The 16,770-nt window shown below is 44.8% G+C and overlaps 1 protein-coding gene across 2 annotated transcripts in view; it reads right to left on the bottom strand.

Annotated features, from left to right (window-relative positions):
• HEG1 (heart development protein with EGF like domains 1) overlaps positions 1 to 16,770 on the bottom strand; it is an 89,952-nt gene that overhangs the window by 61,265 nt on the left and 11,917 nt on the right. For both annotated transcript variants that reach the window (XM_054575181.1, XM_054575182.1), the window contains exon 2: positions 1,266 to 1,553. In XM_054575181.1, the coding sequence (XP_054431156.1) occupies positions 1,266 to 1,553 (288 nt within the window). The remainder of the gene's footprint in view (positions 1 to 1,265; positions 1,554 to 16,770) is intronic.

The following is a 16,770-nucleotide window of genomic DNA, read 5'->3' as shown; positions in this document are numbered from 1 at the left end:
AGCATCATTCTGTGCAGAGGTTCTAAGCTCTAACTCCATTACTCGTAAATGAAACACAAAATACCCTCATATGCACTCTTTACAGAATTGAGTGCTCCAAACAGACCTCCTGTCACTAGGCTGTACAAGTGTGGGGACATCTTTGATGGATTCGTTCACCGTTAGGCCACGACCAAGTCCTGCTGATTTTCCTTTGTGAAGAGTCTCCATCAATCCCTTCCTCACCATCCTTAAGGCCACCAGGCCCCATTTTAGCCCCTGGTGTCTGTATTTCTGTGTCTGTCTGGGTGGTCCCCCTGACTCCAGGTTCCCTTCAACCCTTCTCTCTCCCCAGACCTCTTATACCTGTCTGCCAGGTGAATCTTCCCCAAACTCACTCTAATCCTGCCACTGCCTGGTTCAAAAACCTTCAGTGACTCTTGCCACTATACCAGATCTAAACTGCCAGCCTTTTAACGTCCTCCATGATTGCCCCTGACGCCATTCACACAGCCATCCTGCCCACTGCTCCTCTCCTGTTTGTGACTTACACCCTCCCCCATGGGCTGCCCCACAGAAAGCCCACGCTTCTCTCCTGCACTCCCAAGGTCCAGGCATCCACTCCTCAGCCATCCTTCCACCTCAGATACACAGATTCAGGCTCAAATCCCAGCTCTGAAACCTGTTAGCTGTGAGTTGACTTCTCTGAGCTTCAATTTCCAAATTCCTATGATGACAATAATGTGATTTCATTGGCTTACTGCGAGAACTGAGAGACTAGACAGGTTGGTATGTAGTAAGGACTTAACACTAGTCTTCTGTCTTCCCTTCCTCAGTCAAATCGTGTTCATGCAGCCCCAGCCCCATCTTGATATCCTTTGCTAAAAATGGCAGAGGACCAGCTGTGCAGACTAAAGCAAGAACATCCATCTGCGCCACATCAACACAAACACGCAGCCACACATCCCACCACACCTGGTACCTCTGATATTTGCAGTGTGTGTCAGGATCCCCGGATGCCGTTTAGATTCAGATTGACAATAGAATATAGATTCTATGGGATTGGACAGGCCCTCAGCAAGTCTGCACCCTTGTCTTGTTTATACTTATAACCCAGTTAACCGCAGAGTGCCACAGTTAGAGCCTAAGTCACAGGCCTGATCCCCAGGGGCCCAGGACCCTGGGATGGTACCGAGGCTCTGGATGGGACAGGGAGACTGGCAGCATCTGTCTTTTCCAGGACTGGATATACATAAATGAAATGAGCGTCATCAGCCCTAACTCACCTAAGGTGCGGCTCTGGGAAGTCACAGCTGTTGCTCTCTCAGGCCCAATGGGGAAAGTTGTGACATTTGTTCTCAAGGAGTTGTTTCTTGCTCCAGCACCTGCTGTTGCAGTTTGTGAAGTAAAGTTTTCAGGAGCATCTAAAGGAGCGTGGCTCCTGCCGGGGGCCTGAACCGTCCCGTGGCCTTTGGAGGCCACTGCGGAAGAGAAGTCTGTTTGATTCTGATCAAAGGTGATGTCTTCCGCCTGGGGCTCAGTGTTGCTTTCTGGCCAGTGGTTCCTTACAGTAGCTGAAACGATCGGAAAACATATGGGTAAGAATGCGCTGGCTTCTGAAATGAGAAATAACCCTTCAGAAACACCGCCATGAATAGCTTTGTCCATAAGAAGTGGATTCAAGTAGAATGATTTCACCTTTCTTTTTCCACCCCACAGTAATTACTCTTACAATCAATCCAGTGGAAGAAATTATAAAGCAACAATGGTATATAGGATTACATTTTACCATAAGTGGAATAAATGATGAAAACTGATACAGCTCAACATGGGACTCTGGGAAGAGGACTTGAACCTCTGCCACCTGGGCAGGCTCAGAGCGGGGCATGGGGAATGGAGGCCACGTGTGAATGGAGGAAAGGAGGCTCTTCCTCAGCACTAAGGCTGTGAACTGTGCCTTCACAACGGTGGTGGGGAAAAGCCGGCAGCTCTTAATCCTGACTCCTACTCTTGCAGGCGGGAGGTGGGACATGAACAGTTCCGGAAAAATATGTGAAGGATTTGGCAATATTGCCAAAACTTTATTAATGTAAATAGGTTTGATGTAGTAACTTCATAGGAAGAGAGCAAGCAAGAAAGAAAAAAGTGACAGAGAAGGGGAGGGAAGAGAGGGAGGAAAGAAAGGAAGAAAGAAAGGACCTAAAATTCCGATAGCAGGTCAATTAAACCAGTTGCAATATATCTATATGAAAGAATACTATGACATTAAAAGTATGTTATAAAATAAAACAAAGATAGTCTATAGGTACCATTGAGTTAAAACAACAGGCTTCAGGATAAAAGAGTATGATTTCGTTTTGTTAAAAATAGTGATCAAGGCTATCATGTGTGAATGTGCCAAACACTGATGTAAGCGCTTAACATGCACTCATTCATTTAAACCTTGCACTCGTTGGAGGTAGGTGCTCTTGTTCTCCCCACCTGGCCTGGAATGCAAAGGAGGCTCAGGGAGGCCACATTCCTTGGCCAAGCCACCAAGCAGCCTGCTCGAAGCCCAAGCCCCTCAGCTCTCGGCTGTGCTCAGCTGGAAGATAAAGTGCTGAAGAGGAGCGTTAGAGCAAATCCTCCTGTTTCCCTTTATTTCCAGTTCAGAGGTACTGTGAAATGTTGCTTGTTAGTAAGGAAGGTTACTTGACGTTTATAAATTAGGAATGTATTTATATTAGAAAAAATTTGAAGTGATCATTTACTTCCGTATCGCCCAAAATGATTACAAAGAGGACATTAGTTAAAAACGTTGTGAGCATGAAGTTAAAGTTGAGGGTAAAATTGAGCACAGAGAAAATCCTCCCGTAATATCACAGTCACTTGTAAAGGCAGGGGGTTCAGAGTTGGGCAGGTGGGTGGGACGTCCAAATCCAACTCAAGAAGGCATGTCGCACATGTGACTTCAAATTTTCTAGTAGCTGCATTTTAAAAAGTGAAAAATGACAGGTGGAATTAATTTTAATAAATATTTTATTTAATCTGACTTATCCAGAATTGTGCCCTGGTGGGGTGGCTCAGTTGGGTGGAGTATTATCCTGTACATCAAAAGGTTGCAGGCTTGATTCCTGATCAAGGCACCTACCTGGGTTGTGAGTTTGATCCTAGTTTGGGCATGTATGGGAGGCAACCAATCAATGTTTCTCTCTCACATTGATATTTCTCTTTCTCAATCAACTAATCAATAAACATATCCTCAGGTAAGGATTAAAATAAATAGTACCATTGCAATATCTAATTAATATAAAAATTATTGAGGTTTTTTGCATTTTTGTATTAAACCTTTGAAACCCAGTGACTATTTTACTAGTCATGCTTTAAGAGCACAGTAGCTATGTGTGGCTAGTGGCTACCATATTGGACAGTGCAATTCTAAATCAATCATTCTCAGCATTTTCCCCACTCTGGACCACTCCTAGCAGAAGCAGTGGGGTTGGGAGGGTGGTGATTATAAAAACTTCCATAAGAGATTCTAACAAACTTTCCTAAGGGAATCATTTCCTCCGCCAATCCCTTGAGATTACTGTATTCATGTCCTATTTTGTTTCCTGTCAGTGATAATTAGCAGAAGCTTCCTGAAGGGGGAGGGAAGTTGTCCAGGCATCTGGGCTCGTCTGGGGCCCAGCCCCAGACAGGCAGGGCACAAACTTACCCAGAAATGGGATGTGGAGAAATGTTTCCAGGAGCAGATGCAAAGTCACTAAATTGAACTTGAGACTCTGGGGTTGTGAATAGGAGCCACCCGCAGGACATGTTCCCTTCGTTCTTCCTATCTGAGTTGCTGGCCTCCCAAGAGGACGTGAAAGGGTTTGAGGATGCTTTCTCTATCGTCTTGGCATAATGAGAGAGATGATTCTCAAAAGAAGCCAGAAAAAAGTGATTGTGGGGAGACAGAGGGACTCAAACTCTATGCCCCAAGGCTGGCAAGCCGTAAGCAAAGGTAAGGCAATGAATTTAGCCCTAGTATGCCCTAAGGCGAATGTGAGACTTATATGTTTGGGCCTCTGAGGAAGCAGCAGTGTCCCCTTCTTCAGGGATAAGGAGTGGAAGTCCCAGACCCCAGTCAAGTTAAGGAATTTCACTGCAGGCTCCAAAAGGAAGAGAATGGCTGCATGAAACAGTGTGCAGCGAGCACTGAACACACTCTCTCCCTAGAGGGCTGACAAAAGATGGAACAAGAGCAAAATGCACACTATAAGCCAAACTAAAACACAGATGACAGTCCTGTGGTATCCCAAATAACCATGCCAGTAAAAAAGATGCTGAATAAAATATTTTTCAAAAAGATTTCTACATGTATTGCTGAGTTGACAAGTAAGTAAAGAATCAAATCTTCTGAGGCCAAAAATGAGGCAAGAGCTAGAATTGAGGGGTTGAGCTAACTCTGAAGCTAGTAGCTTCCCTGAGGCACCTGCTCAACATTTGTGACCTTGAAATTCTGTTCTGACAGCTAGAAGGATACAAGAGACAGGAGACAAAACTCTCAAGGAGGGAGTCTGAGAGGAAGCTCCTAGGGCCAGGGCAATACCTTAGGTGTCAGGCAAATAGAAACCAACCTGCCCTGTGGAAGGAAACAGCAAGAAAAACAGCAAGGACCTTCAATCTTGATTTTAGGTGAAAGAAAAAGACATCTCACCCAAGGATTTGTAACCACAAAGCTGGCCCTCATGTGCATATGCAGCACAAACTCACAATACCTATGCTGATTATACCTCAAACGAAGCCTGTGCTTAAAGGTGGTCTTGAACCTTGTGACTATACTAAAAACCACTGAATTACGTACTTCAAAAGGGCAAAATTCATGGTATTTAAATTCCATCTCCAACACACACAGAGATCCTGTTAATGGAGGGAACAGTGGTCCTGATATATAGTGCCCTCGAGAACTTGGCAGAAATAAGAGCTCAAAAAATTACAAAATATACAAGGGGAAAAAAGCACCCATGGACAAAAGTCAGCAAATTAGACAAGCAAAGACTTCACATACTAGAATTATCAGACAAAAAATATAAGTATATAAAACTACATGAAAATAAATAAGAAGTGAAAAAACGAGAGAAAATGGACTATAAGTAATGTCCAAAGACATTTTTAAAAAGTCTAAATGGAAATTCTAGAAATGAAAAACATAATAACTAAAATTAGGAAACTCAACAGTGGATTAGATACAACTGTGAAGAAAGTTAAGAATTACAAGACAGTAAAGAAGAGGATGCCCAGGTGACATAAAAAAGCAACACACATGACAGAGGGGAATCTACAAGGAAGACAGAGTGAGAAAGTCCAGCATATCTCTCACTGGGGTTCCAGGACAAGAGAGCTAAAGGAGAAAAAAACAATATTCAAAGGTAATGGCTGAGAATTTTACAGAACTAATGAAATGTATGAACCCTCAGAGTAAAGAAGCCCAACAAAACCTAGGAAGCCAAATTAATAGGAAATATAAACTCCTATTATAGTCAAACTGCAGAAAATCACAGAAAAAAACCCACTAAGTCTTAAAACCTACCAGAGGAAAAAAATGACAAATCATGTGCAGAAGTTGATAGTCTAACTGCTGATTTTTCAACAGCAACCATGGAAGCCAAAAAATGGTGAATAAATATTTTCAGTGTGTTGAGAGAGAAAAAACTAGTGTCGAATACTCCACAAAGCTGTCTTTGAAAAGCATCTTGAGATTATATTTCAAAATAGAAACATCGCAGTCAAATTTGAGTTCATCAACCATGTCCATTAAAAGAAATTATGGAGAATTTATTTCATGCAGAAGAAAAACAATCCTAGATGAAAGCTATAATAAGATACAAGAAGAAATGATGAGCAAAGAAAATAGTAAATATGTGCATAAATCTAAAGCGATATTGGATTTATAAATTAACTTTTCATTTGTGGGATTAATAAAACAAGATAGAGCAAATCCTTGAAAACAAGAGCACATAAATTGGGAGAGGATGATTAGAATCATGTTGTAGGAGAGAGGTAACTTTAAATTGTGTCAATGATGCATTATAAAGTTCTTCAGCCTAACCTTAAGGAATAGAAATAGAATATACCACTTCTAAATGGTATAGCTTGAAATGATGTAAAATTTCCATTGCGTGAAATCAATAAATGTTGCCTAAAACCAAAACAAAAAAAAATCAATAAATAGCAACAGAAGCATGTTATTTAGAGATATGGACATAATTACTAAAAGAATCAGCTAAAGGGGTTGAAAGTGGCTGATTCTGGGAAGCAGAAAATGATGATAGTAGGAGTGGCCAGGGTTTTAAAACAGTTTTATAAAACAAGCAAATGAGGATACATGTTTGCAGTGCATGATAATGTTTAGCGTTCTTAATACATGAAGAAATTTTCCAAATTCCTAAAGTGTCCATGTCATAAACAAAGAACATGAAAATGTGATGCACAAAAGAAAGTGGAGAATATATATATGGAAGTATTCTTGGAAAGAAAGAAAATGCAAATCCAAACTAGAAAAAACCTTTTTTAATTTTTACATATTTGTTTTTTCTATCTAATTGGCAAAGATTAAAAAAATTCTAATATCTAATGTCATTGCAGGTATAGAAAATGGACATTTGCTACCATGGGTACCTGAAATATTGGCTGGGGGGCCACTTAGGAGTCTCTGGTTATCCAACTACAATGCTGTTACATCTGAAACTAATACATAATAATACTGAATGTAAACTTTAACTGAAAAGTAATTTGTTTTAAAAAATGAAAAAAAAAGAAAAGAAAAAGAGAAAAGACACTTGCATACCATGTTGGTAATGATGTCATGGGCACATTCTTGAGAAATTTCACAATCTAATGCAAAAGCTTTAAAAATGGGCCTGTACCACTTCAATGAGTTTCTGGCAGCCAGTGGCTGGGAAGGAGATGTTCAGCTTCATCCTGAAGCAGCCAACTGCCCCCGGAGGGCCACAATAAAGAGAGTAAATCTTGAAAGTTCTAATCACAATAAAAACGATCGTAACTATGTAAAGTGATATATATTAACTAAACTTATTGTGGTAATCATTTCGCAATATATACCTATATAAAGTCATTATATTCTAGATCTAGAATCAGCAATTTTCAACACGGGTGCCATGGTACACTGGTATGCGGCAAGAAATTTTAAAATATGTAATATCCGACTATTTAGTCAGGGCACTGATGTCTTCTCCCTTAGATTATCAAATAAAAAAATGACAAGAGCCAACACAGCAATAGCCATCTGGTGTGAATGAATAAAAACTATACTTATTTTTTGGCCAGATTGGCAAAAAATATAACACATATTTTGGTGTGCCACAGAATTTTAGTAATTAGTTTATGTGTGCCATGAGATGAAAAAGGTTGAAAATCGATGCCTTCAACTAACAATGTTATTGTGAATAACATAGAAAAAATGTTTATTTTCTCAATAAAGTTAGAAAAATAGAAAAAAAAATGGGCCTGTATTTTGAACCAGGAATTCCATTTCTGAAAATTAATTCCAAGGAAATTATTAAGGAAGTACACAAAGTTTCAGGCATAAGGAAGTTTATCACAGCATTGTTTATAATAATGAAAATTGGAAATAACCTAAATTTCTGCAATAGGGAGTTGGTAAACTTAATTATGAGATAACATAGTTTTAAAGAACTGATGAAAATATATTAATAGTTTTACATATGTATTATGCTCACCCTCTATTGTTAAGTGAAAACATAAATTACTAAATGGTTTGGACCACATGATCCCATGTTAGTAAAAATACATCTGTTAAAAAAAATGTATCTCCTAAGAAAAAGAACAAAAACGGTTGGTATCCTGGTATCCTCAGGTCTGGAAGCCACCTTGTAATGGGCTTTCTTTGGTGCCCAGACCTGCCCCCTAAAGTAGGCAAAGCCTGTGGACTCAAAGATAAAGGTGGCTCACGCAACTTGCTAGTAAGATGGTGTGTGGGTTTGGGCACCGGTGCCATTTCTGAAATGTAAGCATGTGAGTGGCATTTGACTGCTCAGCTGAAGGGCTGATGAGTTTATTGAGGTCTGGGCCACTCGGCCTCTACATGCTTAACCACTCTCAGCACCAGCCGTGGCCTTAGCTGGTGGCCCGACCAAGGAGGGGTGCCAACGACCATCTCTTCAGAGCAGAGACAAGGCACACGGCTGGTCAGCGCTGCCACTGCTGGGTCCTGCTGCCTGCAGAGACCTGCTGGTTTGTGGTACCACCTCCATCCTCTTTCCCTAGTCACGGGTGCCACAGCTGCCTAAATTGGTGAGAAACTCTCACCTTTTTGTCCTTCTTTATCTAGGGGCCTTTCTCTTTTTTTCCCCAGGAACACAGGAGGCAACATAAAAAGTTGCTCTTTTTACCCACACCTTGTGAATCCGTGTCCCCTGTGCAAAGGGCCTCTCATCTGGAAGGAAAAGAGCCTGCTTCTGGCTCCACGTCTGCATCTAGAAATTCATTTCTTAGTAAGACAGGCAGTGCTAACACACAGATTGTGGTTAAGGTCAGGATGTCTGGGTGAGACTCCTGGCTCTACCTGTTACATAGGGTACCCTATTTAAGAGGTAGAGCCAGATGAGATGCACAGTTTCTCTGCACCTTGGCTTCTTCACCTGTAAAATGGGGAAGAGTAGAGTTCCTGTCTCACTGGGCTGTAGCAGTACACACATGTGAGAGCTCTGAGTGGTATCTGGTACATAGTGAGTGCTATATACATTGTAGGTATTAAATGAATTAAGGTCTATCGACTTTTAACAAACAGACGTGGAGATGGCTTTGGCAGGTACTGCGAACCAGTCATGGCTCAGTCTCCCAATCCCTCTCCAGGCAGCAGATCAGAGCTGATACCAGAGGTGGAAGCCCCTGCGCCATGCAGGCCCCCAGGCCCTCCTGGAAGTGAGCAGTGCATCCTGCTGGAAGGACAGGTTGGCTAAGCGGCTGCTGGGGCAGCCTGTGCCCGACTCTAGCTCTGCCCCATGACACCCTCCTGGCAGGTGCAGGGAGGAGCTTGGGGCACAGGGTGACCACCTCTGGCATGACAGACCCCTGATGTCACTGGCCTGGAGTTCCAAAAGAGCAGTATTCTTCTGCATCCTGTTTAACTCCAGACGTCCCTCTACCTCTTATACTGCCCTTGAACTATTATTCCTCAGACACGAGATTAACAAAGCAGGCAGGCTGGGGGCGCAGCACCAGCCTACCCCCTGCCACTCAAGGTCTCGATTGATTGTGAACATCCAAGTGTTTTACACTATTCCATGTTGTATCTCAGAAGAACAAAGCGTCAAATGCTAAAATATTCATTGACGTCAAAGGACAAACCCTTTCAGAAGCCTTGAGTTGCTTAGGGCTCATGTGGTTGAGCTTCGTTTGCTATGTGGCTCCTTATTCTGCACACGTGTAAACCCTGAGTGGGAGAGTGATTCAGAGTAAAGTGGACAGGACCGAACAGGGGCCAACCTCTTGTAGGGAACAGTCCCAAGGAACCTGCTCTTACTCTTGGTGAGGAAGAGAAATGGCCCTGGAGAAATGGAAAGGAAAAGGGATGCCTCAGGCAGCAGAGCCTGGGCCAGATGGGGAGTGAGAAGAAGAGACGGTGCCCCTGAAGATGCTCAGGGGAAGATGCTGGGCAGGATGGGCACCCCGAGGGTCAGCAGAGGCTGGCACTCGTCACCTCACCCGACCCTCCCCCCCAGCTGGCCAGAGACAATTGCTAAACCCCCTCACATCCTGTGGCAACTGAGCCACCCCACCAGCCTCACATTGGAGGTTAGAGGCCCCCATTTCCCAGGGATTTTTTGAGCTGGAAATACCGTCCTTCCCTTTGCACTCAGCCCCCGTCAGGCCATCACTTTCTCTTAGACCATGAATAGAGATTAAATTAACAAGACAGTTTTATTGCTTTGCCTGCTTTCCCCATCCCCAAGTTGACAACTTCCACTTCTGTGGTGTCTTTAATGTTCCAAATCATCTGTTTGTGAACAAACATCACTGGGATACTAGCATGGCCCAGGAGTAGGATTGCCTAATTAGCAGCTGCTAAAGAGTCAACCCCTCGTCCCCCTCCCACCCCAGGAATTGTGGTTTTTCAACGTGCATTGTGCCTGAGCAGCGGAGTGGGTGTGGACAGGGAGTGCGCTGTGTCATCCCAAGAGGCAACTTCCTCCCGGAGGGCTGGGCGGCGCCCACGCTGCTCCAGGGGGCCCTGTGTCAAGTGCTGCCAGCCAGTTTCGGGTTTCTGGGGCACAGAGTCGAAGCACCAGTCCCTTCTTTTCATTTCCTTCTCCTGCCATTCAGATTTCACCACCAAGTGCTAAGTGTTTTCACATGTGCTATCTCATTTAATGTGCACATCCACCAGTCAAATGGGTATCATGGGGAAACTGAGGGGCAAAATGATTAAATGATCATTCAGGGTCACACACTCAAAAGCAGAGAGGTCCAATGAGAACCCAGGTTTCAGTTTGTCATTCGCCAGCTTACTCTAAGGTGCTAGCCGGGGATCAGGGCCAAAAAGGTCCCATCGGCCTTCAATTCAGCCTTAAACCCAATGGCACTGACTTGCTTCTCCCTCAGAGGAGATGGTGAGAATCACATGGGCTCTGGAGTCAGGGTGACTTGTGTGACAACAGCTGCACCTTATTGGTTGGAAGACTGCACAGGAAGACTTTTAAATCAGCTTCAATGTTAGAAAGGAATTTCATGGGTAAGGAGAAAAAATAAGAAAGAGTAGAGGCAAAATGGAGAACAAGTCTGAGGGACAAGAAATGCCTGTTTTTGAAATGTGAAGCTGGGGGGAGGCTGGAACTTCCAAGTGCAAATGTCCGACGGGCAGTTAAAGATTGGGGACTGTGGATTAGAAGGAAGGACAAGCAGACGGCATATGAATGAGAGCAAAGGTCAAGGACTGAAGGGAAACAAGAATCTGGAGGGAGGAGAAGCACCAGTGAAAGAGACACAGGTGACGAGGGAAGGCTAGGACAACCGTAAAAGTAGGGGCCCGAAGGTGGCAAGTGCTGAGCTGTGGCAGAGAGGAGCCCTGGACGCCAGGCCTGCAGGAAGAGATCAATCAACGGAAGTCCCAGGCCTCTCCAGGGAGCCTTGGTAGGGGGATTATGAAGTCGGGCTGAGGGGATAAGGCTTGTGAGGAGGGGATTCTGGGGCAATGAGGCACGGAGCCCGGCTGCGGAGCTCCCCCGCCCCGCCTCCCTCTCGGAGCCTCCAGGGCTCTCACAAGAACTGCTCTTGGTACCAGCGTGGATCTTAAATCTGAGACGGCAAGCTTCTGTGTAACTTTCTTAAGATTTAATCTCTTCCATAGGGAGGGGAGAAGAGAGACTTTTTTAAAAAGAGACACTGTTAGTCCCCTCTCTTGTGAATTTCCCTTTGAGTATGGGGGAGGGCTGTAAATCACAAGAGGAAGAGGACATTGGCCACAGGAACTTTACAGAAAATAAAATTATGTTCTTTTTCTCAGAGGTCAAATAAAGAAATCCCACTTTTACAATGAGCAAAGCGCTTTTATGGGATAATTTCGGGGCCCTAAATTAACCTGTTAGATCCTGACATTCTAAGCGGTGGGCATGATAGGAATTCTTATCCCGTGTCACAGAAGAGAAGGCTGGGGCTCAGTACTAAGGCCACCTTCCCAGAGTAACCCAGAAAATAAGTGGCAGAGTAGAGAAAAAGCCAGCTCTTTCATTCTAGTGTCTCTCCTAATTAACCACCCATACGCCAACCAATGAGGACCGAGAGGCAGCGCAGCCAGCTCTCCCCTAATCGATGTAAGGCACGCAGCCGCCTCACTAGCCAGCACCCACAGTGCTCTGCATCCTTCATTCCGGCCCCAGTCGGGAAATTGGCTGCATTGTCTCTGGTGTCCCCATCCCTCCCTGAAGGGGACCCCCTCCATTAGGGACCATAGCAACCAACTAGTCTGACCCTCAGATGAGAGGATTGAGCTCCAAGAGGGGCAGTAACAGTTCCAAATCCACAATAGAGCCATTGAGTGGCACTTATGAATTTAAAAAAGAGAAAAAGAAAGTTCACTTTCATACTCCTTAGGAAGGCTATTATTTAAAAAAAAAAAAAAAAAAAAGGAAAGTAAATGTTGGCAAGGATGTGGAGAAATTGGAACCTTCTTGCATTACTGGTAGAATGTAAAATGGTGCAGCCACTGTGGAAAACAGTTCCTCAAAAATGTAAACATAGAATTACCATATAATACTGCACTAAGTATACACACAAAAGAATTGAAAGCAGGGAACCAAAAAGATGCATGTACGCCCATGTTCATGGAAGCATTATTCACAGTAGCCAAAAGGTGGAAGCAACCCAAGTGCCCACCAATGGATAAATGGATAAACAAAATGTATTTATATACAATAGAATATTATTCAGCCTTAAAAAGGAAGGGAATTCTAACACATGCTACAACATGAGGCAACCTTGAAAACTTTATGGTAAATGAAATAAGCCAGACAAAATAGGACAAATGATGTATGATTCTCCTTATATAAAGTACCTCGAATAGGCAAAGTCATAAAGACAGAAAGTAGAATAGAGGTTATTAGCAAGGACTGGGGGAGGGAGGAATGAGAAGTCATTAATTAAGAAGTTTCTATTTGGGAAAATGAAAAATTCTGGAAATGATGGTGATGATATTTGTATAACTTTGTGAATGTGCTCAATGCCAATGATTTATACACTTAAAATGGCTGAAATGGTAAATTTTATGAGATATATATATATATATATTTACTGAGCACCAACCACACATGAGACAAGGTAGCATGTGCCTGACAGAGCTCACCGCTTCCAAGAGAGCCACGGCATGTCAATGACGCCCTACAGTGCCGCTGGGGAGGGAGAAGTGGCCCAGTACCGCGGAGGGCGCCCCGGAGCTGGGAGGGCACAGTGCTGAGACCAGGATCCCCTGCTCCCTTTGGGGCTGCCGCCTTCTCCTCCAGATCACGGCCCTCCCACCGCAGGGCCCTCGTGGCCTCACCGCGTTTACCCCAGGAACCCTCTGAATGAGGGGGATTTCAGGCCAGATGGCCAGTGGTGGGATATTTTGGGGCACACAGGAACCCTGGGGGCGTGGGGGCAGGTGGCTGCGATCTCACTAGAAAGGCCGCCTCCTGCTCAGCTGGTCAGCTCTTGGCTGTGTTTTGAAACACTGCTGCGGATGTAATGATTCTGGGTGGAGGACGTTTAGGAGCCAAATGAGTTTGTGTGAACAAAAGACTCAGCCCTTGATCTGAACTGTCCAGGGCTCACAGGGAGTTTCATTTCCTTCCTTGTTCTTGCCCTGAAAGGAGAGGCCCTAAGGAAAACTGAACACACTGAGAAGTGTTTAGACTTGAGATTTGATGATCTGATTTTTTAAAAAAGATTCCCCTGAAAACAGCCTCTAGTAATGAAAAGTATAACGTTTACAAAGCATATTGCCTCCCCTCCCTGTGAGACATCAGCTTCTGCCCAGCCGATCATCCTCTGGGGAGAAAGGCAGGCTGCAGGGCCCGCCTGTGACCCAGGGGCTGGCTGACCTGAGTCTGGAGTCGGGCTTCCAGAAAGGGAATCACCCCTGCCATGGCCTGGGGCCGACGAGAGCAGCTGCCTACCCGGGCAGGAGAGAAAGAGGAAGAACCGGGAAGCAACCTTGACCTTGAGCTCTTTGTTTTAGAAACAATTCTATGGGTTTAAAAACAAACAAACAAACAAACAAACAAACAAACTTGAGAAAAAGCTGCAGGGTCCAAGGTCAGAAGATTCTCATTCAATTAACCTTGTGTGTGGAGGGGGGGGCTGCGGGGGAGGAGGTGCCTACATTGTGCCTTGTTTTCTTTGCTTCCCTCGGCCTCTGAAAAAGAAACACCCATCAGAGGGGCTGAAGAGGAGACCCTTTGGCCGATGCGACTCCCTGCAGCGCCGGGGGTGAAGGTCAGGCAGCCAGGGCAGGGGTGCAAGCAGGCCGCCCTGTCTCCCCTGTCGTCACCCTAACATTCACTCACACCCAGAGAGGAAGCCTGGTGGCAGGGCTCCACCTAAGGAGGCCTGCCAGGTTAGCGAAACAATAAAAAGGCAAGGAAAAACATCCTGGTTCCGAGGAGGAAGGGGGTGGGGGCAGGAAGAGGGGGCTGCTACAGGGGCGGCGGGCGAGTTTAGAGAGAGGTGGCTGTGGGCTTTACACCCTCACTCGGCACCGGTGGCTGACTTTGGTAAGTTCTGCGGTGAATTTATTCTACAGACCTCTGTGAAGTGGCCCAGGACCCTAAGGAAATCGTAGAAGCATCATTTGTCTAGTAAGTTTACAATGTTGGAGAATGTACACAGCGGAGTGGCGTTGTGGCACAAAGGGCATGAGGCCTGAACTGGAGGCGGGAAGGGAACACGGTCACTGTTGCCACTGTCTCCCACGGAGCGGGGTGCTCACTGCGCGCCCTCCAGGACCCTCCAGATAAGAGAAGTAAACGCTATTTAAAGGGGTAAAATAGACTTTTAAAATTAAGATTGGGAAACTTGACACTCAATTCACATATAACCAGTATTTTAAAAATCAGTCAAATACCATAAAACAGAGGGAGGAAAAAGGGAAGGGGTGAAAAGGGAAATAAAACGAAAGGGAAAAACTTACAGAAGGAGGGAGAAACAAAGGTAGGGAGGGTTAAAGGAAAAAAAAAGACACCAATCAGAGTAGGGTAACTATCACAACTGTGGTTATAGCAGCTCAAGCATGTGTGGCGTGTTCCCTGAAGGCACCATGCTAAGCACTTCACACAGACTGTCCCAGGCAGGCCTTGCTACAGCCCTGAGAGGGAGGTGCGATTATTACCCCAGCTTTCTGAGGTGTAGTGAGGGGAAGGAAGTTGCCCACAGTTACATAGCACATAGCAGAATAGGACCCCAACCCAGGTCTGCCTGACTCCAAAGGAAGTCCAATTTAAAAAACATAGAGAAAGAATAAAGGATCAGAAAGGGAAGAGCAAAATGAAGACTGAGAGCTTCAAAGAAATGGCAGTATCTTCAGATAAGGAAAGCCAGAAAGGACGGAGGTGACACCTCAGGTGGGCACCCATGATGCCTCCCTAAGGGCGTCTGGAAGGATCACATCGCAGTCTCCTGACGCAAATGGAGAATTACATCTTGACAGCCTGCGAGCTCACTTGCAGATGGAACAAAGTGTACTGACAGGATTCAGAAGAGGGAGGGAAGGAAGAAAGAGAGGGAGGGTGGGAGGATGGGGAGAAAGGAAGGCAGAGTCGATGGTGGTTTCGGGTAAGAAAAGGCAAGACAGACACAGTTGAGGTTTGGAATGCCACCACTTCCATGAAGTCTTTCCCAAAGAGAACAAACTCTCCCTCCTGGCCATTGCTTCATCTTGTTATACAATTCTAACTTATTTGATCACACTTCCATGTCCCTTATGAAAGACTGTGGCCCATGGGTGGTGCTCAATAAAGGTACACGGAACCGAGCTGGAGGTGGAAGGTCAAGCGCAGAACTGTGAAGAACATCCCAGCTGAGGGGAGGGAGAGGCGCAGGGGAAGAGTTCATCATGGCAACTGGCAGGAGCCGAGAGAACATAGAGATGAAGGACTGGAAAAGACCGTTCAGACTGCCTCGAATGTTCTCCCTCTCTCCACCTCCTTTCCAACCTTCTACTCACCCTCCCACATCTACTTTCTTCATGAAGCCCCGCCTCACCTAGCATGGTAATGATTCCTTTGTGTTCTGGGAAGCCTTAATGACAAACACACACACAGCACATGCATGTCTACTAAGCTTGTCCATGTGGATTAAATCCTCTCACCCCACAAAACACTGCAAAGTGGACGGAACTGGGATTATCATTTCCATTTTGCAGATATGGAAATAGGCTCAGAGATGAAATGCCTTGCCTAAGGTCACAGTCAGTTTGTGGTATTATGGCTCAAATTATTTGCTACATCCACACTTAAAAGTGCTTTTGCAGTCTTCCTCAAAAGCCTTGTTAAGGAAACAAGACAGATATTATTATCCCCATTTGTAACACAAGGAAAATATGACCCAGAGGCATTAGGTAGCTGTCCGGTGCCACTGAGCTAACAAGTGAAGGGGTTAAGACTGAAAGTCCTCTGACCCCAATGGAGCTCTTGAGCCGCCCCTGGCACCTCCTTTCCCTAACTCTTCCGGGGGCTATGGATGGCAGCACTCCATTACCATGAGGAGTGGCTACACTATAAATAATTCCTAACAAACCACAAGAATTCATCTATCCAATGGCTATGGTCCTCTTCAAAGAGGTCCATTAAGACATATTTATTCCAGCCATGCTGTGATTGCTCAAGCTGTTTTCTGAAATTCTCCAATTTTCAATAGAGCCCGCAGAATACTCTCTTTAGTTTCCTGAATTTTCATCCCTTGATTATGGATTTGTATTTTTTTGGAAACAGACAAAAATTCAAAGCCCAAACTAATGGCTGATGCAGGAGATGGAGATGTCTGACCCCATTTTGGGTCCATAAGGTTTCACTGCAAAGTAACACCAGTGAGTGGCTTGCAGCCCACGCATGGGCTCTGAGGATGGCTCCTGACTCCTTCCAGTGCTTCTGAGGCATGTGTCAATAACTTCCAAAGGTCCTGGGCAGAAAGGAAACATTCATTGGTGACAAAGGTCCCAGTATACTTGATGTTTTTTTGAATTGTATGCAGAAATATTTATTTATTGTAGTTTTCTCCATTACCATTTATCACCCATACCCTCTTCCGCTTCTACAC

This window comes from Pteronotus mesoamericanus, unplaced genomic scaffold (assembly GCF_021234165.1).
Source record: "Pteronotus mesoamericanus isolate MK-2021 breed Mesoamerican mustached bat unplaced genomic scaffold, CSHL_Meso_final contig_27, whole genome shotgun sequence".
Taxonomy (NCBI): Eukaryota; Metazoa; Chordata; class Mammalia; order Chiroptera; family Mormoopidae; genus Pteronotus; species Pteronotus mesoamericanus.
The sequence above is the reverse complement of the archived record's forward strand: the minus strand, read 5'-3'. Positions and strand labels throughout refer to the sequence as shown.